Raw genomic sequence first — 22936 nt, 5'->3', positions numbered from 1 at the left:
TTATCACAAACACCTTGACTGATAATCTCTTCACTTCCATTTTAGCCTTGCAACATGGCAAACTCAGTTATGCTTCATAGCTTCTCAGATTTCTCAAGGATGCAATACAGTGCCAGGAAAAAGTATCGACTCAAAAAGATAACTTGGCAGCCCTTCCTTGCCTTTGTTTTCACATGGGAAATGGATATGCTGGTCAAAAGCGAGCTCATCGGTTGGGCTTCTGCTTGAATTGAAGCTGGGTGGTGTCTTTTCTTTCTGAGAGCGAATTCCAGTGGCAAGGAACATGTTTTGAGTACCTCTGCTGTAGAATGGTAAGCTGGGTCAGCCTGATTCAATTTGAATTCTGGATACTGAGGACAGTATTCTTTGGTTTCCCCTCTACTTTTCTAGGCATTTCAAAACTCGATGATCAAATCTTTCTGAACAGGAATCCTGGCATGCCCTCCGTAGTCAAGTTTCACCCATTCACTCCATGCATAGCAGTAGCTGACAAAGACAGCATCTGGTAAGACTCAGGATAATGGGATGGGCACAGCTTGGCTGATGAACTAAAGTTCATCATGAATCTTGGCCAGCTCTTGAACTGACGAACCTCCACAAACATTCATAAATTTTGATGCAATTCATGGTGCTTTGTGAAGAGCAGAAAGCAGATAGTTAAACCCAGGGTTTCTGCTCTTCATGAAAAACAGACGAGTTGTTTGGTTTAAATGGCTCTCTGCTTTCTACTCCCTGTGGCCTTTCACAGGGAGCAGAAAGCAGGAGTTTGAACTTTAAATGTTCATGAACCAATTTGAATTGGATCACTTCACAACATCCTCCCAGTTCTGGGTTTGTGGTTCGGTTTGTGATTCAGCCATGGACCATGAACCAAAGGGAAAAAAAATGCAGTGCATGCCCATCCCTACTTAGGAATTATTTGGCACTGATATTTCATAGTGGCATAGGCATATCTGATATCTTGTTTGTGTTGGTTTGTGTTTTGGCCTTGTTTATGTCTAGATTTGTTACGAGCTCTTCTAATGCAATTTCAGCCTTATTGCTCTCCCTGCAGAGGCTGGAGCTGTAATTAATCAAAAGATGCCAAATGCTCTCAGGAAAAAAAATACATTTGATTTGAAGACAATCTGTAAGCTAACTTTTTGTATCCTGGGATAGCTGCTTGATATATGAACCACACTTCTAACTTGTAGGGGTTTTTTTTCTCCCTTTCTTAGTTTTTGGGATTGGGAAAAGGGGGAGAAACTGGATTATTTCCACAATGGAAACCCACGGTATACCAGGATCACTGCCATGGAGTATTTGAATGGACAAGACTGTTCTCTACTTTTAACTGCTACAGGTGGGTGTACGCTTATTTATAACAGGAGAATGTGAGAGAGATTCCCAAGCATTGGGAGCCTCCCTGAGCCCGCCTCGGTGGGGTGGGGTGGGGTAGGGCGGGATATAAATCAAATAAAATAAAAATAAAATAAATAAAATAAAATAAAATAAAATAAGCATCAAATACATTTTGGAGATTGAAAAAAATACCAGTGCTAGGCTATTGTCCCATACCATGGGTTCTGTCAGTGACTACACAAATCTACTGAGTAATTCAACTTTTTCCCATCAGCTTTCCCAACTCCTGAGCAATCCTCTACTACCAGGGGCCAGGCTTTACATAGTGCTGGAATTCCTGTCATGCTTAACCCTAAGAAGTAGCGGCAGGAGGGATGGGAAGGGAGCAGGAGCTACCGTGGGACTGCAGTGCTTGGAAGAAGAGAGAGAGCCTGCAGTCACAATGTCATATGCATACACATGGGGCTGCTTTAAACCATAGTTGGGGCAAAGAAAAAACCCACACTATGAATACTAGAGGCCATTACAGAATGTATGTCCAGGTCTATGGGGTTCCATGACAGTCTCTTCCACTATAAAGCCAGATAGCATTAGTGTACACAGTTAGTTTCAGAGAAGTTCATGTTTATGTAAGCCAGTGTTGTGAAGCAAAGCATTACTGAACAACAGCATTGTTAGGTGTATAATCGTGACTGCATCCAATACGAACTTTGTATGAGTAGGTGAAAGCAATAGCGTGCATTTGTTCAGGGAGACAGCCACCCTGAAAGCAAACTGTGTTCAGCATTGTGGACATGAACATTGTTCAAATAAAGCCATGTGTTGAAGACTTGTTTGGTGAAATTTCTTTGGAAAGTATTAAACATAACACAATTTATTTCAGTTATGGGCTTTTACATTGGCTTGAGAATCCATAGCTAAGATAGCAATAAAATCCTCATAGGCAATAATTCATATATGCCCCAACCCTACCTGAACTCATGATAGCCATTGACTAACAGTTCAATCCTAAACAGGGGTACACCTTTAAGGTCACTGACTTCAAATGTAACTCTGTTTAGGATTGACCTGTTAAGGTACCAAATCCTCCTCTATAACACACAGACAAGAAAGCTAAATGGGAATTCTATTCTTACTAACTGTGCTTGAATGTTACTGCTAACATTACTTGAGTTTTGAATGGGTGTGTTTCAGTGTTCCCTCTAAGCTGAGTTAGTGTGAGCTAGCTCACAGCTTTTTAACCTCTAGCTCACACATTTTTGTCTTAGTTCAGGAAAAATGGTGCCAGAGCAAACTAATTTATGCAGTAACTCACAACTTTAATGTCGGTAGCTCTCACAGCAGAATTTTTGCTCCCAAGACTCTACTGCTTAGAGGGAGCATTGGTGTGTTAATGGGGGAGGGGAAGTATTAAAATACTGGGCATGAGATCAGAGAGACCTGGGCTCAACTCTGTCATGCAGTTTACAGGCTGAACTAGGCACTCTCAGCCTAACATTCCTCACAGGACTGTTACAAGGAGCCCGTGCCCTGAGCGCCTTGAAGGAACAACAGGGTAAAAATCTCATACATAAGTAAAATATAGTGGGGGGGGGGGAGGCCCGAATATTTATATATCGTTTTCTGTCTATATATTTTTTTAAATTAGAGCATCTTGAATTTCCTTGTCTGATCCTGAACAGATAAACTAACAGTAAAAGTATTTGAAGTAGGAAGTAGTCTTCTCCATCAGTGCTCTTCTCCAAACCCCACCAGTCAAAAGTGATACTTGTATATTTCCTGATTCCCTGGACTCATTTTAAATCTGTCAGACTAAAGATTTCCTATTGCTATGTTCTTTCACTTAATTAAGAAACTTTGGCAAAGGAGTTGTGGTGTCTCTAAAGCATCCTTACCCCCCAATTTTTCCTCCTGATTCTTAAACTCTGTAAACTTCCTTGCTGGATAACAAGAAGGAGCAAACAAGGTGAAGGGTTGGTGAAATATGTTGTTCAAGGCTGGGGCCATTTATGAAAGCCAGACCGATTTCCCACTCATCTTACGCCGCTCTCACGTTCATCTTCTCAGCGGGGCTTTCCTTCCGATTTCACACTATCTGCCCCGGGGCTGTAGGAAGCATCAGCATTTTTGTGCAGCAAACTGTTTTTTAGCAGTTTCTGTTTGCTGCATGAAAACTTGTTCCCAGTGTGGTGCAGTAGTTAGAGACTGCAAAGATCATTGTTTGACCTTGGGCTAGTCACTGTCTCTCAAGTGAGGACAAAATATGGAGGTGGACCAAATATGCTGCCCTGAGCTCCCTGCAGGAAGGATGGTATTAAAATGTACTAGATAGATAAATGCCTTCCCCATTTTCAGTCATGAGGGAAATAGAAGGAGCATTAAAGAGCAAAAAGATGGCCAAAAAAAGGCACAGGAGGAAGAAAATATTACAGCTGCTGCATCGGAACCTTTATGGTAGATGTTGCCTTTGTTCCTTAATGAATGTCTTTTTTGAAAAAATAAGCTTCTCTAATTGACACTCCAGTCTAGAATCATGACAAGAGGGATATGCGGGACTGTAAAAGGGATGTCAGGAAATGAAAAACCTCCAAAAATGGGTTGCCTTCAAGTTAAAGCAATCAAGCACGGAGTAAGAAAAGCATTGTTTATATTGCCGGACAGTTTGCTTCCTGTGATTGGAAATAGGGGATGATTACCTAACATACACCTTAAATAATAACTGGTTAGCAAGGGTTAGGGAGGTGTGCATGCCTTCCTTAATGACCGCAGGGTTGCCTGCTTTCTGTTTGGAAAACCATTGTCTAGTGGAACCAGTCCCAAGCTCCATGAATTTTATATTAAAACATAATCAGTAATGGCAATGAGTAAATGACATTTAATTGTTGGGCACTGTCCATATTTTCTCTTCTCCTCTACCGCTTAATACATGGCAGCATTGGCATAGCCTTAAGTTTTCCTTTCTGTCCTTCTTTGAAGATGACGGTGCTATAAGGGTGTGGAAAAACTTCGCTGATCTGGAGAAGAATCCCGAGATGGTAACTGCCTGGCAGGGCTTATCTGACATGCTGCCAACAACACGTGGTAAGTATGGGCTTTACAGCCTATCCAGATTTGGAGGGGTAAATATAACTTACCATAGTTTGTAATAGGGCTGGGTAACATTGCATAGTTTTCTCTGCTTCTGCCTTCAGTAACATCTTGTTAACTATCCTTTGGCCTTTATGGAGTAACCCGAAGAGAGATTTTCTCTTTTGCCATGCCTTTAAAAAAGAAATCAGTCCTAAATGGAGATGCCGGGTGGGAATAGATGGGGAAATTGTTTTCCCCCATAGTTCTGAATAGAGGGGTACAGTTGTGTTCTCCAGCCTGGATTCCAATGAAGTTACATCACAGGAGGTCAGATCTAACTTTTGCTTCTAGGTAGAGAACTGTCGTAAAAGGCTGTAGTCAGTGCAGCCCTTCCTTGACCTCCTTCTGGCAGCTGGTTATCTCCTCTCAGTTCAGGGCTTACCCAAAAGTTCACCTGTTGCCTCTATCCTTTTGGTTTGCTTGTTCAACTTTCCCTGCCCCAGCTTTGCATGCTTCCCATACGATCCTGCTCAGCCTGCCTTGACTTTAGCTCTGCTTGCAGTACTTCCTGCCATTCATTGTGGGGGGATTTAAAGAGAAAATAGGAAAGATATATATACAGGATGGTGTTACAGGTAGATGTAAACGACCCAAGTATTTTCGCAATCTAGGCAGGACTAGATGTCAACAAGAGACCCATCATAAAGCAAGCCAGTCCAGGAGGCCAACACAGGGTTATGTGAGCACAGAACCTCTGTCAAACACTGTAATAGAAGGATATTTGCTCTGTGTCCAAGACACAAGGACTCATTAATGCTCTGACAGCTCTCATTTCGGAGCCTGCATATCTCAGCACTCAGGCCTTGACAACAGCTTATTTGAAAAAAACTCCTGTTGCTAATCTACTCTTTTGCTTTCCCTTTAAAATATTTGTGCTGGCACAACCAGAAATCAGCGTCCTTTGAACATTAAGAATTTTACATTTCAGTGGCACTGCTTACCTATTTTTCTTTAACGTTACTCTCCTACCTTATATTGCCTTGCTTTTCTTGGGCAATGTGCCTTCTAGCTATTCATTCAGATTCACCTGCCAAGCTTCCCTCAGATCTCAAACTTTGATAGGTCTTATTTTGGTTCTCTCCTTTAAAATTGCCTCGTAGTGCTTTTATTTCTCTGCCTTATCTGGCCTGGCAGCCAGAAAGCTGAAGTCCATTTGCTCTAAACCCAAGCTCCACAGCATTCCACTACAAATGCAAGGAACTTATAAAATGTAGGAAGTTAAGCTTGCCTTGGCTGAAATCCTGCCACTTACTGGCATGTCATCAATAGTGGCCAGGAGAAACATGCCATTCTGGGAATCATAATATTACTCTGGGAAGAGAACAGCTTTAATCTCAAATCGCTCTCTCCAAGATTTGTCTTCACTGGTCCCTTCATATTTATTTAATGTTCATTTAAAACCTATCTTGCCTGAAGTGTCCTCAGCTGTCTATGTGAGAATCGAAGCAACCATTCAGCTATTGCACAATCCAGCTACTTGTACTAATTCATTTGTGGTTGACCAGATTAGTACAAGATACTGCAAATACAGGAAATTCATCCTGATGCAGTGTAATAAAAGTATTCAAATCCTAACAAGGTCTACGCATTTTAAATACCATACAACTTTGTATACATTTTCTCAGTCACCAGCAAAAAAGATGTTATAACGTTAGTGACCTGTGGCAACTTATAACTATATAAACAAAAAGGCTAATTTTAAAAGAAATATTCATGGGTGAAATTGTATCCAGTGCTGAAAATAAGAATTGAGATCTATCTTTGAACTATAACAAGCAGGAGAAAAATATAGAAAGGTATGTCAGCTTCTATTCAAGTTCAACAAAATGAATAAACAAAGTTCATATCTAAGTCTTAAAACATCACTGGTATAATACTTTTCACTAGGATCAACCCAAGGATTCAGTGGCATACAGTGATTGGAGTGTCAGACTAGGATGCGTGTGAGATATCCAGGTTCAAATCTCCACTCTACCATGGAAGCTTACTAGGTGATATTGGGCCAGTCACATACTCTCAGACTAACCTACCACAGAGGATTGATGTGAGGATAAGATGGAGGAGAGCAGAATGACGTAAACTGCTTTGGGTTCCCACTGGGGGAAAGACAGGGAATAAATGAGGTAAATAAATAAATTAGCAAAGCTCTTGAGTTTCATGGAATTCTTCCCCCTAGTTTTCATTGAACAATACAAAATGGGGGGGCGGGGAGGGAGATGTCACTGGACATGATGAAAAGCTCTTCTAGCTGCACAACTTAGTCGCTTGCTAATTGTATTTCACATTTGTTGGTCCTAGTAAAAGTTTACATTACTGTTACTTTGGGATTTATTCCACTAGACTATCATAGCTGCCTACAATTTTTAATAAAATTTAGGTGATCATCCATCTAAACCTCTCTTTGCCTCTGATGTTAGGATAAAACAGGAGAGCTTCTTTCAGAGGTTTCAAAGGTAGTTTTATAACCTGTTTGTTTTCTTTAAAAGTTCAAGATGGAGCAAGACCCTGCCGCTGCAGACAGGTGGTGTGTGCTGCTGTACTGTAATACCTTCACTTCTGATCTCAGCTAGTGATATAGCAGCCCTTTGTTCAGATTTGACTGAGAGGAACCATTGCTAGAAATTCAGAAATACATTCTCTTTAGCCATGATTCCTTAAATAGGTATTTCTTGTTCTTTTGAGTTACTGCACATATACGCTCCTAGACTGAAATAAAACTGCATTTCAGTTAGTTACATCTCAACTGAAATGTGTACAAGCATGTTTATCTTTAATCAGCGGACACTAGCGTAGAAAATGGTGTCTGTGTGCAATCCAATTGCATCCTTGTGTTTTCCATTAACTTGCCCACTGCTGCTATCATCTACTTCCCCAGTTTAAAAGATGAGACATATCAATATGTCCATGCACTGGAAGTCTATCTGTATTTGCTACAGTGTATCCCACCATGCATTAAGAGAGTACAGGAAAGGGAAGAAGGTTAAAAGGAAATGCGCTGCAAGAAATTCCAGCTAACATATTAACACAAAATGTACCCATAAAATATTGGATTGCAAATATATCTAATCTTGAATAACAGACATTAATGTTTGTGTCTCAGGAGTAAAGATCTCGCTGTCATTACAAAGGGACTCAGTGTCTCCTACAAAGTGGGGAAATGTTGGCTATTTTTCACTGTCCCCCGCCCTATCCTTTTTCAGCACCAGCAAGGAGAAGGCACATGAAAGCAACACATGATCTTAGCAGATGAGCGACTGAGGTCTCCTTATGTGACCACCCTGTCCAGTATCCAACCATGCACTGTGGTCTGGATTTCCAACCAGCACCAACTTCTCCATTTTGATGAATTAGAATTGTAAGGGAGGGGCGGAGTGTGTTTCGGTGACAGAATCTTTTTCTATCAAATGCTCTTTTGATCCTTGAGATTTTTGTTACCCTTCGCACACATGAAGCAGCCTTATACTGTATCAGACTCTTGGTCCATCAAGGCCAGTATTGTCTACTCAGACTGACAGTGCCTCTCCAGAGTCTGAGGCAGAGGTCTTTCACATCACCTCCTGCCTGTTCATTTTTAATTGTGGATGCCAGGGATTGAACTTGGGACCTTCTACAGGCAAAGCAGAGGCTCTGCCATGAGCCATAGCTCCTCCCCAACCTTGCATTTTCCTGTGTTGATGATGGCTTGGGTAGTTAAACACACAGAGAATTTAACTTTCTGGAAAGACTCAGGGTGAATTAAATGAGATTCTCAACAGTAGAGCCAGCCTTTACTGTGGATTCTGCTGGTACAGTTCAGCACAAAATTATAATGTGCCTGGGGTCTCTCTGAATTCATTCTGTTCGTGACCTCAGTATTCTGCATTGTGCCTCCATCTTTACATGACCAAAGGAAAAATATCAATGTTTCAGTGGCTCTGCTGGTGATAGCTTTTTTTCTCCGTCTTCCTCCTGCTTCTCTTGATCCTCTGGTGATGATGTCATCTTCTTGATGAAAAGGAGTTCACTGACCTCCCAAGGTGATTGAATGAATAGCAGGAGCAGAGGACATGCTTAAGGAATGGACATGGCCACTTTGAATAAGCCTACTCATTTGTGAGCAGACTAGAGTAGTGTAATAGGGCTAGAAGGAAAGAAAGCTTCTAACTGACTGTAGTTCTTTTTCTGCAGCAGAACACTTGCTGGTGACTCTATAAAGGGGGAATCAAAAGGCATCAGTGCTGCATTGACTGTATATCACCATAGTAAATAGGGTTTTTTTTCTTAGCATTGATTATTCCCTTTCCTGGTTTCTATCTACCATCCAAAATCATTGTCTAGTGGAATGTATGGCAGACAGAAGTAAATCTCATGTTGATAATTCTCTAACATTTTGGACTTTTGTGTGACACTAAATCAGGTGAAATCACAGGGCTTACGCATTTTATGAGCTAACTGTGGTTCAGTTGGCCTGATATTGAATTAAACACGATCTAACTGGTATTGTCTGTAATGAAACACCCAGGGACCAGTGTAGGCATTACCAGATGTTATGTGCACATGGTTCATATTATACCACTGTAGAGGGGCAGAAAGACAGACATCTGAATACATCCAGTACCTGGTCATGATACCTTTTGAGTGTTGATCTTTGCTATTCGTTTGCTGCTTTGGTCTGTTCTGTAACTTATGTCACAGAACTGACCAAGGCTGTTTAGGGGGGAGGATGTTTCTGGGTTGTTTTCCATACTTGTTCATTTCTCTGTGAGTTCTTGTGCAGTAGTTTTTAAATTAGACGATCAAATCTAAAGACAATGCTAACCTTTTGGAAGCTACAGTCTCGGCAAACTCCTATGCCATCACAGTTAAGAGTGCTGGACTAGGATACGAGAAGCCTGAGTTCAAATCCACACTCAACTGTGAAGTTTACTGGGTGATCTTGGCCCACTCACTCTATTGAACCCTGACCTACTTCACAGGGTTTCTGTGCATATAAAATGGAGGAAAGGAGAACCATGAGCCGGATCTACCAGAAGAGTTCACAGACAGGGATGGCGGAATTAATCTTTCCCTTATTCCGCAAGTAGCCTGGAAGACCCTTGCAAGCAAAATGAGCCATATAATGGGGGCTGCAGTGATGATGGGGAAATCAACTCAAATCTGCTGCTTTTGCTGAGGTAAATCATTAACAGAAGTGGGGAAAGGGGGGCAATTTTATTTGATTTCTCATTGTCACTGCAATCCCCCCCCCCCCCCGCTCCTATGGAGCATCTTGCTTGGGAGGATCTTTTGATCCTCAGAGAGGAGTTTCAGGGTGAACAGCATGCTGCTGGGGGAAAGAGAAAGAAAGGAGGTAAGCTCTGCTTCTCCAACACTTTCCATTAATTTGGATGGATCCAACTCAGCATATGTTATTCTCAGCTTCTTGAAGGCAAGGTGGGAATAAAAAAGTAATAGTTAGATTTTAGTCACACTGCTGCAGCAGGTTTTGCAATCTCACTAGTTAATTCAAAAGGCCAGTACCGGTTTGCATGAATGGCATGCAAGAGTCCACACAAAGTCTGGTTTATCAGAAAGCACAGAACAGGCTCTCAGCTAGGTCTTGCTGTACACTGATACAAAGAGGACAAGTCAATTCATAATTCCCATTTTGTATAATAATACTTTCTTCAAAACAAATTTGCTAGAGGCAAGCAGAACAATGCGCAGTCTTTTCCTGGGTCACATTTGGCAGCCCACTTGGCCGATTTTTCTGTCTGCCTCTGCTCAGTACTGGATGTTACCAGTCTACACAGCAAATCATTTTCTGCAAGGGGGCCCTAAATCATAGTCTTTAAATGGGGCTATGTGTTTCTGTCAGCACTGCTTTCCCTTCTCACAGAATAAAACAAGTGAACTAGAATGTGTGCAAGTATCTTCGCAAGACCTGCCCTGGAGAGAACAAACTGGTTCTCCTCCTCATATACATGGTGTTCTGTGGGCAATCCCAAGGACAGCTAACCTCATGATGTACTTGTAATGCAGTATCTTTATGGTTGTGCTGCTGCTGCCGCCACCCTGCAGCTCTTCTTATTATCCAGCTTTCTTTCTGATTACTTCAAATGAATCCTCTTGTATCACTGATTTCCCACACTTAAGCAGTTGTTTGAGCAGAGCCTCAGTAAATTGCCCTGCCTCTCTAACTGAGCGCTCATTAGCAAATAATTGAAGTGCACTGTGTTGAAGCCTACTATGCTGTTCCACAGCCAAGCTGGTGACTCAGTGAGTGAGGCCTAAACAACAAGTGCTTGCTGTTTTGTGTTTATCTTTCTTGAAGCAGGTTTTTTTTTCTGTTGAGGATCATTTCTCACTCTCCCTTGACAATGAGAGGCCTTTTGCTCAGGTTCAGGAGAAGGGTCATCCTTAGAGAAAAATTACCAACAATATGTGGACAGGAGCAAAAAAAAAAGTACAATCTTTTTTTTTCTCCCCATGGTTAATGGCTTCCTAGAATGGCTGCAGTGTTCAAGCTACTTGTCTGCCTTTGTTCCTAAATGGAGGCCTCTGCTGCTTCTCTCTTGTGTTCTTTTCTGCTCCTTTTGGGTTGCTTTTTCTAATCCTTTTTAAGATTTGTTTTGCTTTGGCTGACCAACTTACCCTTAGCATCAACCCCTTAATCCCTGTCTTCTCACAGGTCTGGCCCGAAGGGTTTCAATCTATCTTGACAGAAGTAAACAGGGAGGTGAGTGCTCTCTTTCCTCTTACCTATGATCATCCTGGGAGGGGTGGTTCTTCTCATTCATCTTTTTTAAAAAAAAAAAAAATGCCAGTCCTTCTAATGTCTACTGGGTCCTGTTAGTTCTTGGGAGCTGGCTGAGCTTCTTGTGCCCCTCCTGTTCCTCATCTTATATTGCCTGTCTATAATGAACAATATAGATTTCTAAACTGTGGTATCTAATATCCTGTCCAGACAGGCTTCTGTGTCTAGTGGGGGGAAGCTGAATGGAGGAGATTTTTCTTTGTGCGCTGCATCAGGTGCTTGCTCACAAATGGGGATTTTTTTTAATGTGAACACTTTAAGCGAGGATTGTAACAAGGCAACAATTTCCACCATCTGCACACAGCTTTCTCTTGGCCCTCCTGGATCCCGCAACATTCTGGTATACTTCAACTGGGTGTTCTGGAATATTTGAATGTCACTTTTTAAAAGCTTTGATTGCTACCATTTTTAAAATTTGGTAACAAGTGTAACACTGAGTGAGAACGAATATTAGGCACAGCCTTCCTACTTTAAACTAGAAAGTGGGTTTCCTCCTTTGTGTGTTAACCCATGTATGTGCAGCACTCCAGAGTCAAGCTGCAAGAACTGTTGGTGGGATGGGACCAGAAATCTATTTGAGTTGCTTCTGCCTTTGAGATAGGGACAGATGGCTGGCACAACAGGACATTGTGTGTGGGGTATGTGTCAGAAAGCTGATGTAATCTTCTTTGGTTCTTTATGCATTATTAATATTCACTAGTTGGTGAGGGCTGGAATGTGTCTGCAGTGATTACCAGAACAAAGGGAGCTGCATGTTTGTGATTCAGGCTCATTTTAACCTAGAGCCATTATACTTCTGATTACTGGGAGGCAATGGAGAAAGAATGTCAAAATGTATGTATTACTACTGTTAGCATCCTGACTGTTCGTTCTCAAGGAAATGACTGGCTAACTGACAGGACTGAAATTAGAAAGATGGAGGTTGAAGGGGTTTCCTGTTTGATACACTGAGCATCAGAGCAAGCTTAATGCAGCAACCATGGAGAATCAATACTGACAGTGCTCAGACAGTAACAGTCCGTCAAGAATGCATAGACAGATGACTGTAAATTCAGTATCAGCCTGGCATACTTGTTAAATGCTTTGAAACTCGTCATATTAGGGATGGGCATAAACCAGCTCAAGAACTAAACTTTATGACAAATTTTGGCCAGTTCTTAGTTCACAGACTGAAGTTTGTGACAGGTCGACCAGCACAAACTTCCAAGCGGTCTATGGTGGTTCATGAATGGATACATTTCCAGACAGACTGTCTTCACTCAATCAGAATGTTTACCAAACTTCAAAGGCGAGTGTGTTTGGTGTGTGTAGCTTGTAGGGCACAGATGTCGAATTCATTTGTTAGGCGGGCCGGATCTGACAGAAATGGGACTTGGTGAAGCCAGGCCACGTGTATCATAAAATGTAATGTGAGGTAGTCCTTTATAAAGGGCACAGAGGCAAGCACAATTAAAGATATTATGTTTTAATTTAAAATAAAAATATGCTTAAAACATTTGCAATATGTTGTTTAAAATGGAAAAGTGGAGGAATAATGGGATTTGGCAATGCAATTTTTAAAAATAAAACATCAAGAAAAAGCACAAGAATCACAGTAGAAACTTAAAATATAAAATGCTCTGAGCCTGGGAAAACAATGAAATGGCGTTGCAAGCTTCCCCACCCCCACCCCCCAGTCTACTCAGATAGGCAATGGCTCTCCACTGTAATATATTCCTTTGGCTGTGAGTTCCCAGGTTAGAATACTCACTAGGTCAGGTCCACTGAGCCGAGACAAGCTGGGTCAAAACATCAGCCTTTTATTTGCAAGGGCACAACTGCAGGAAGCATGAGCTTCAGCTGTCTATACAGGAATGCTGAAAGTGAAAACAATCTCCACTCCATTGAAACACATTGCAGCACAGACAAAGTTGCAAGGAAAACGTGGAATGGATTTTCCATTAAGGTATCTGGGCCCAGAGACCTTAATGGAAAATCCATTCCATATTTTTCGTTGCAGCTTTGCTTCCTGCTGTAGCCTGCAAAGACAAGGCATAAAAGGCAGGGAATTGAAAGAGCTGGGAATTTCAGCAGCCTCAGAGCTTCAAACAATGAGGACAGGAGTGGGGAGAAAAGAGCCCCACTGACCTGATTAAAGCCATGGGCAGGCCAGTTCTGGCCTGCGAGATGTACATTTGACACCCCTGTTGTAGGGGTTCCAGTCTATACACTTTTTGTACCTGCACCTAACATTTACCCAAAAAGCACTTTCCCAGGGGCATCTTCTTGGAGGGAAGCATAATTTGGACCCCCGAAGTCCAATCTGCACATAACTTGGAGAGCATGTAGAAGAGCATCAAGGAGAGGTCACCTGAGAGTTTGATATCTCTAGCTGGCATAGGGTCTGTTCTATACACAGGGCAGCCACCTAGAATGCCATCTGGAGGCAGGGGTGGCTCCTGCATGCCTGCCTCACCCCGTTGGGGCTCTCCTGCCTGCCTGCCACCAGGGCTCCGTCTCAGCCCCGCGCTGCTCCTGCTCCTACTGCCAGTACCTCACCCAGCCAGGGCTCGCCTGCCTGACTGCCACCATAGCTCCAGCTCAGAGCTGTGCTGCTGCTGCCTCCTCAGTGGCTCCCTGGCCATTGGCAGCCTCCCACACCCGGGTTGCCATGGTGGCAGGTGTGAGCAGAGGCTGGGCTGCCTTGGCTGGAGAGCCGGGGAGGAGCGCCTCCTGGCCAGGCTCTGCTCACTCATGCCCTCCTCCTGGCTGAGGGCGACTGGCAAAGGAACTGAGAGGGCTTCCCCAGGGGGACACACTGTGCACCAGGCAACCTGAAGTGTCTTGCTGCCACTGTGTAGACGAGTTCAGAGGACAGCCAGGGTTTTCAGGAAGGGAAAGGGCTCCCTCCATCCAGCCCAGGTGCCTCCTCCTTCCCTGCCCAGGCCAGAGCACGAGGCCCACTGAGCAAGGTGGTCTCCACAAGCCCTGCCTTGTGGACTGCCAAGGAAGAGCTGCAGCAGCCGCCTTGTCCTCCCTGGTGAGGTGACAGGTATGCTCCCCCTCCCAGCACAGTGAGGGCAGGGGCACCCTCGGCTCAGACCCCACGCTGCCACACTTGCCCTCACCATCTTCAGCCCCAGCTAGGGTAAGTTCCTGCATGGGGGTGGGGCAGGAAATTGGGGGCGGGGCAGAAAGTTGGGGGTGGGGGGGCCATCCGGCCTAGGGCACCAAAAACCATGGCACCAGCCTGTCTATACACTCCTGAACCTGCACCTGTCATTTCATCAGAAAGCACTGTTCTTGGGGCACCTTTTTTGAAGGGCCATAACTCAGACCCAATAAATCCAATCCTCACCAAACTTGGAAGGCAGGTATAGGAGAGTCAACCAGAGGTACCCTGCATGTTTGGTGCCGCTAGCATACTTGGAAGCCATTTTTCTACATCATGGAACTCAAAAACCAAACCAGTGCATTTGGCACCAAAAGTTCATGACTGTTCATGGCTCACAAACCAGCAAGCCAGAAACCACATTTTCCCAGTTCATGCCCATTCCTACTCAATATTTCTGTCCCCATTCAAAGAAACAAGTTCCCTGAGTGTTTTTGGACGTTACATAAGTGCAGCCATACAAAGATGATCCAGATCACTGATCTATCCGGCTCAGTTACTCTAACAGGCAGCAACTTTCCAGGGCCTCAAGTAGGTTAAGGTCTGTCTCAGTATTCGCTACCTGTAGTCCTTTCACTGGACATGCCAGGGATTGAATCTGAAACCTCTTCTGCGTACAAAACATGTTCTCCACCACTGAACCCACGTGGTGACTACACATGCCTAATTGCCAGATATCTTACATCCATCAGATTCTTTCATGTCAAGTGTACTACAGGTTATTACAGCATTTTTTTCAGCCAGATTTTAAAAAATATTTTTTTTTACTTCCAAACATTTTTTCAATGATGTGTTCTGTTATCTACTGTTAATCTAATTCAGCATGCAATGTCACAAACTTATGTTCAGCCCAGCTTCTAGTTGCTTGCTGGTCAATATCTAAGGCAGTTGTGGAATTCCAAGAAAGTGATTGGAGGCTAAGAAATAGCATGCAGTTTTAAGAAAGAACATAGAAATGAGCAAAGATGAAGCAACGTTAAGTCACTTCTTTTGTTTTGTTGATATTTTTAACATTCCAACCAATATCACACAGTCCTTTGCCCCCTAGACTCCAAGCAGCCCTTCTATGCCTCAAAATCAAGCCAGCCCCATTTACTTCCACTAGGTATCTGAAATACTGGCCCCTTTAAACAGCTCTGATCCATCCTGTCTCAGTCTCACTCTAGTTCCCAGTACACCCTTGGGAAATATTTTGGGATTTGTAGACTTGAAGGTGTGCTTAGGTCATTCTAAAGAGAGTTCTGCATGTGTTTGTTAACTAATAAAAAAGCAAAGCCAAGAAGTCTTATTTGTTACTGTCATTATTATAACAAAAATGAATAGGTTACCTAACAATATTAATTAGTATTTACTATTATGACATCTGACTTCTGGCTTAGACAGTTCAAGCAGAGTTCAGTTCAGAGGAAGATGGAGGAACTTAAAGAAGAACAAAGCAATAAATAAATGAAGACATTTCTGAGTCAACAGAGTAAGGCTGCCCCCATACAAAGGTGTGAAAATGCTCCATTGCAGCAGCAAAGAGGGGAGGAGCAGGATCACTGTCCACATACCTCCATCCCGACTGTGCTAGCTGCTACCACTGGCCCCCACTCCTGCTCCTCCCCTCTTTTCTCAATGGCTCCTGTGCTTTTGTTCAGGAATGAAGGCAGTTTCAGACAACGCCCCCCCCCCAACCCTTTTATTTAGTTAGGAAAAGTTTATGCCAGCTCTCAAGGGAACCTGTCTGAGGCTGCTTACAAAGTAAAATGTAACAAAATAACAAACATTAAATGTTATTTATTAAAATTCAGAATTAAAATAAAAGTATTAATAAAAATCTATAAATTTCCTTTCCCTGACAAGCCATGTTGTAATGCTAAAGTGTAGCTCAGACAGGAAAGGGAAAAAGCCTTTTCAGGGCTGAAAAGAGTGGGAGGAAATGTGGATTGTGGCACTTAGTTCTGCTCTCTTCCCTGTAGTAGTTCTTTCCCCTATAATGGGCACTCTCTCTGCAGCCACCCCATATTTTCTCCTTTGAGCTGGATTAAAGTAGGTTTTTTTTTTTAATCCAGCAATGGGGAACAATATAGGAGCCAGACAAGTCATGGATCTTGATGTCATCCAAATGTTCCTAAATACTCATGCAGGAAAAATCCTTATCTGGAAACAGCCTAAAACAGGTTTCACAACATGAGAGGCTTTTCTTGATAAGTCTTCCTTTCCACAGTGATTCCACCCACATTGTTAGTTTGGGAAGGGTTTTCTTGCTTCCAGGGTTTTTTTTTCTGGAAAAAGAGGTGCTGGAATTAATGAACTCTTAAACATGACATTCTAGAACTCCATTTCACTACATACCCCCAGAAAAAAAGCCATGCTTGCTTCTGTATACAGTAAGTAGCATTCCCTGTAGTCAGCCTCACTCTGCCTGAGCTAGTTCTGTTCTTTTGAGACTGAACATTTCAAGTTCTTTCTGGTATTTTGCAGATTGCATAGCTGTTGTGTGATTTACCTTTGTAAGAGAAAGTGTGATTGATTTGCCTTTTTTTCTAGTAGGGTTGCCAGATATTTTTATTTAAGCACTTGGGCTGGGTGCTGTCTCCTCTCAGCACAAATAGCACAAAGCATGCTGTTTGCGCTGGGAAGAGGCAGCACTGAGCCCAAGCATGAAGCAGAAGTGTAGTTTGCACTGTTTGGACTTGGTAAGACTGCCAGTTGACCCAGACAATCCAGTATTTTCACCAACTGTTTAGAAAATACCAGACTATCCAGGTCAGCACTGGACGCTTGCCAACCTCATTTACTAGTGAAGAAGAGAGTGCTGCTATCTGGTTAGTATGAGGTTTCCTCCTATTTCCTTTCTCTTTAGCATTAATTCAAATGTAAATCTGTCTGTGATACCACTTCTATTATCTGTATTCTTTGAGTCAGTTTGATGTAGTGGTTAAGTGTGCGGACTCTTATCTGGGAGAACCGAGTTTGATAATAATAGTAGTCAGTGCCAGGGTTGCTAATCCCCAGTTGGGGGCAGAGGATCCCCTGGTTTGGGGGCCCTCCCCCTGCTTCAAGGTTATTAGAAAGCAGGAGGGGGAGGGAAATGTCTGCTGGACACTCCATCATTCCCTATGGAGACTGCTTCTCATAGAGTATAATGGAGAATTGATCTGTGGGTATCTGGGGCTCTGGGAGGGCTATTTTTTGAGTTAGAGACACCAAATTTTCAGCATAGCATCTGATGCTTCTCCTCAAAACACCCCCCAAGTTTCAAAAAGATTGGGCCCCAAAAGAAGGCGCCCCTATCCATTATTCTAAATGGAAGGAAGGCATTTAAAAGGAGTGTGGTCCCTTTAAATGTGATGGCCAGAATTCCCTTTGGAGTTCAACCATGTTTGCCACACCTTTGCTCCTGGTCCCACCCGCAAAGGCTCTTGACTTCACTCCTAGTTCCCAGATATTTCTTGAGTTGGACCTGGCAACCCTTTCTGTGTATATATGCATTGGAGTCTACATACACTTCAGCTCATTTCTGCTAAACATGTTTCTATGGTTTGTTTCCCATTAAGCATTTACCCTCACTCTCTGAATAGTGATCAGGAAACAGGGGATTGTGCCTTAATGTTGTGCCATTAGCTACCTTGCTTTGGGGTGCAGAGCACTTCCTTCAAATTGTTTCTTCTAGGCACTAAATGCAAGCCTCTGTGCTCATGGCATAACTGGGGCTGGCTTTCTTGGGGTTTCAGATCCCTCCCTGCACTGACATTCAATGCTGCCTGGCTAGCAGGAGTGTCAATTCTCTGCCTCTGCCTGTTCTTCTAGCAATAATTTTAATTTCCTGTAAAAATGCTTACTTTTTCCTATCTTCCTGAAATTTAGCAGGTGTGATTCCCTGAATAAGGAGAGCAGTCCTAGAAAATGTAAATCAGATTGGATTCACGATAATGCTTCAGCTAGAAATGGGGTTGCCATTGAAGCCAGTGAAAAATGAATAATGCAATAACAAAACAAACAGCATTTTTAAAATTAAAAAATCGCACCCTAGATCACTTCAGTTTAACACTTATTAAAGAAAGCAGTACTTAAAACTCAGATTTTTTAATCAAATAAATGTCTTTTAAAGGTATTCAGAGGTGGTCAGGTTTTTTTCCCTTAGTAGAGTGCTCGTAACATATGTCAGATCTTGTATTTTTCAGTGCTTGGGGAAGGAAATGGAGCTGGAGTGCTAAGAGGAGAAAAGAGCAGCAGGACAGAGAACAAAAACATGGCTGTATTCAGAAGTCATTCAAACTGAGAATGTGCCTTGTTAGTCCTTGGGTTCATATGCCACGTAGAAATTGAAGGCATCCTGGTTTGCAAAAAGACACAGTTTGGTTTGACATCTGAATTGGAGGGAAACAACGAAGTGATTTGTTCTCTTATCTATAAACCAAATTCTAAATAATAATAATAATAATAATCTCTCTCTCTCTCGGCTTGGCTTCGCGAACGAAGATTTAAGAAGGGTGCAATAGTCCACGTTTGCTGCAGGCTCGCTGGTGGCTGACAAGACCAATGTGGGACAGGCAGGTCCGGCCACAGCGGCTGCAGGGAAAAGTCTGATTTAGGGTTGGTACTTTAGCAGTGCGATTCTTCCTCAATCTCCTTTTGTCCTCAAGACCAGCTATGCGTGTGTTCTCAAAGGAAGAGACAGCCTGGTGGATGGTGTGCCTCCATGCTTTGCGATCTGAGGCTAGGTCAGACCAATAATAATAATAATAATAATAAACTTTTATTTATACCCCGCCCTCCCCGCCTAGGCAGGCTCAGGGCGGTTAACAAGACATGGTAAAACCATGATACAATAAAACAGTATATAATATAATTAATAATTTAAACAGTAAAACCAATAAAACAGTATGACATTATGGTACAATCAAATTATGTATAAGATGTCTCGGTGTTATTGATATTATCAGGAGTTCTGTCTTAAAAAGCTAGCTGGAAGAGGGCAGTTTTGCAGGCCCTACAGAACTGGTTAAGATCTTGTAGGGCCCGCACCTCTTCCGGCAGTTGATTCCACCATTGGGGGGCCTTTGTAGAGAACGCCTGTTCTCTGGTAGTTTTTAATTTGGTTTCTTTTGGCCCAGGGATTTTGAGAAGAGTTTTTGAGCTTGATCGCAGTGCTCTCTGGGGAACATATGGAGAGAGGCGGTCCCTAAGGTAGGCGGGTCCTCAACCATTTAGGGCTTTAAAGGTAATGACCAGCACCTTGTATCAAACCCGGTAAACAATTGGCAGCCAGTGCAACTCCCACAGCCCAGACTGCACATGTTCCCACCGAGGCAGTCCCAATAGCAGTCTGGCTGCTGCATTTTGCACTAGCTGCAGTTTCCGGGTTTGGTACAGGGGCAGCCCCATGTAGAGGGCATTACAGTAGTCTAACCTCGAGGTGACTGTTGCGTGGATCACTGTTGCCAGGTCACCACGCTCCAGGAAGGGGGCCAACTGCCTCGCCCGTCTAAGGTGAAAAAGGCGGACTTGGCAGTAGCTGCTATCTGGGCCTCCACTGTCAAGGAAGGCTCCAGTAGAACTCCCAAGCTCTTAACTCTGCACACTGCTACCAGTTGCGCCCCGTCAAAAACTGGGAGAGAGACTCCATTCCCTAAACCGCCGCGACCCAGGCAAAGGACCTCTGTCTTCGCTGGATTCAGTGTCAACCCACTCAGCTTAATCCAGTCTGCCACGGCTTGCAACGCCCGGTTCAGATTTTCCGGGGCATTGCCAGTCCGGTCACCCATCAATACATAGAGCTAGGTGTCATCAGCGTACTGATGACAACCGAGCCAATATCTCCGGGCAATCTGGGCAAGGGGGTGCATAAAGATGTTAAATAGCATCAGAGAGAGAACTGCTCCCTGTGGCACCCCACAATTAAGTGAGTGTCTCTGGGACAGCTCTCCCCCAGTTGCCACCCTTTGTCCCCGACCCTCAAGGAAAGAGGAAAGCCACTGTAAAGCTGACCCCTGAATCCCTGTTTGTAAGTAAGAGAACAAACCACAATTTGCCATTATGTCTGAATACAGCCTCAAGTCAAACCAGAGTACTGAGTTAGATTATGTTCTGTAGAGTAAAAGCTGTAAAATGGAAAACATGGTAAATGTTAAATTGAAAAGACACAGTCAGAATTCCATTCATGGAAATATCTAGTAATCCTGTTTGAGAGATGAAGGGGAATTCCTGAGGAAGAATTCTCATTATGGAGCATTTGTGCTATAGAAGAACCAGCATCAATACTTGAACAAAACAGCCCTGACACAGAGGAATCTAAAGGGGGTCTAACAGGGAAATGATGAAAGAAATGAAGCCAAAGATTGAATCCCAAAGCCTGCTTCTGTCTGAGGCTGACATCTGTTGTGCCCCTGTAGTCAAAACAAAGAGTTGTGCCTTAAGAGAGGGCAGATCTTTCATGCAAATAAAGTAATTAGAGGAGCTCCGGCTCTGTTTTGAGGCCTTTGGTTTGTTAAATTAAGCTTCCCTATGTCCTAGATATTCTTCTTTTGTCATGTGCTACTGTGGGCGATCTTTGGCACACAAGAACTGTCACTTGGAGGAACATTTTTAGGAATTAATGAAGAATGAGGTAATTCAGCCTTCCCACTGCTGCCTGGAAATTAAAACAGGGACATGCCTCATTCATCAGCCAAGAGGATGTATATATAAAAGATCAACTGCCTGTCTCTGGGATGCCCTTGTGTTGTGGTTCATGCATACATTTCTTCACAAATCAGAATACCTGTTAGACACTAACTGCATTCTAATAAAGGTTTACAAAAAATAGTCTACCAAGAGTAGACGTACTTGGAATGCAAGTACGTCTACTCTTGGTGATGCCCAGGTACTAAACTGAAATGTGTGCAGGGAACTGTTCCACAGAGAAGCATCTCTAACTTTAGAGGAAATCCTTCAGAGCGCAGTCATCGAAAGTTTTTGTTGATATGCATTGGCCATGGAGCACTGTACTTCTTGCAGAACTGCTAGCCCTTGTGTGCAGAAGCTGAATGTTTTTATAAAGGTACTTTTCTGCAGTGGTCTTTCATAATCCCCTATTAGACTGGATTCTAGCAATGCTTTGAAGGTCTGCATTATCATGGTGCCATGCAAATTCCACTGTCTTTTTTGGGAGACAAAAGGCTGCCTTAGGCTGGCAATTGTTTTCAGCAACCGCCATGCCCCCTGAAATTGGCATAAACAAAGAATAGATTTGAAATGATAATCTTGGATCTTTTGAGCAACCAGTTCCTCTGCTTGGAAAATTGCTAATACCGGGTGTACCATTCCTGCCTCAGTTTTCCCTGCACCAGACAGTACAAAATAAGCCCTAGAATACTGGCGATCAATCAGCACCATGGCACCACAGAATGGTGATTAATTTACCTCTGTCTCACATCCCAAAGAGCAGAACAAAATTAGGAAAATAAACTTTCATTTGCAGAACACCCCCTCCCCCCAGCATTAAAGTTTTTATATAATTCAGACTGTAATGTGTCACATGCAACTGGCAATGTCAAGTGAGAAATGTCTGGGCAAAACTATCCAGATGGTTGAGTGAGCAAAGCAAAGCCACATACACTAGAATGAAAGCCAAAAGCCAGGATTCTTATCCAACTGGACTTTAGTTAAGCTCATTGTTCCGACATTTTACTGTTCATCCACTTAGCCCACCCTCCCCCATCTCCTTTTTCATATCACTGTATCCATCAGTGGCTTCAATCCAGCACTGCACAAGTGGAAGCATAAACAGTCTTAGCGCTTGCGGAAGGCCTCAAACACTTTCCTTCCTATATATTTTAGTGTACAGAAATCAGATGTCCAAGATCTCACTCAAGCAGAAGCTCAGGTGGGGGATACAATATGTTACTTAGTGCAAGCACCTACCGCAGTCTTGTGTTTCTGCTTGTGCAAAAGCTCTATAGTAAGCAGAAATTTTGTGCTGGATCCAACGCAATATACAGTACTGCTCGAGAGCAAAACCGCTGCTGTGGTACTTCAAGGAAACATTCTCTCCATATAATATTTTCAAAGCAACCTTTTTGTTAGTGATATAGTCACAGCTGTGCAATCTAATGCCAGTGCTACAGTGTTCTGCTTTTAACATCCCTGTAATGACTTGGAGGGGTTTGCTGCAAGAGAGGCAACTATATATATATATATATTTTTTGGGGGGGGGGTTACTTTTCTTCTGTTGTTGAGTCGTATAGCATATTTTTGGCAGGACTGGAGAGGGGCAGCTCCATGAAGCTTTGAAATATCAATTTCAAAAAGAGTCTAGATGGTAGCAGGGCATTGCTGAGATGGGGAGAGGGAAGCCTGGCTGGTGTTTGCTGCTTTGTGAAAGGACTACCAGAGTGTGTTTGCATAAATAAACTGGAGATGTGTTTATCCCATAAGAAGGTAGAATAGTAATGGAAAAATAGATTATGGAACCAGAGTAGAACGTTACTTATCTAGGAATATCACAAGCTGTATCCTGTAGGCAACCATATTCCATACCATGCTGACAGCAGCAATGTATGCACTAACTGGAA

General features: G+C 43.0%; 1 protein-coding gene across 3 annotated transcripts in view; it reads left to right on the top strand.

Annotated features, from left to right (window-relative positions):
- RPTOR (regulatory associated protein of MTOR complex 1) overlaps positions 1–22936 on the top strand; it is a 538471-nt gene that overhangs the window by 479972 nt on the left and 35563 nt on the right. For 2 of the 3 annotated variants that reach the window (XM_060251925.1, XM_060251923.1), the window contains 4 exons: positions 391–505; positions 1218–1342; positions 4318–4422; positions 11120–11167. In XM_060251925.1, coding sequence (XP_060107908.1) covers positions 391–505; positions 1218–1342; positions 4318–4422; positions 11120–11167 — 393 coding nt within the window. The remainder of the gene's footprint in view (positions 1–390; positions 506–1217; positions 1343–4317; positions 4423–11119; positions 11168–22936) is intronic. The other variant, XM_060251924.1, reaches the window with a different exon arrangement.

The sequence above is a fragment of the Heteronotia binoei genome, chromosome 13 (genome assembly GCF_032191835.1).
Source record: "Heteronotia binoei isolate CCM8104 ecotype False Entrance Well chromosome 13, APGP_CSIRO_Hbin_v1, whole genome shotgun sequence".
NCBI lineage: Eukaryota > Metazoa > Chordata > Lepidosauria > Squamata > Gekkonidae > Heteronotia > Heteronotia binoei.
The sequence above is the reverse complement of the archived record's forward strand: the minus strand, read 5'-3'. Positions and strand labels throughout refer to the sequence as shown.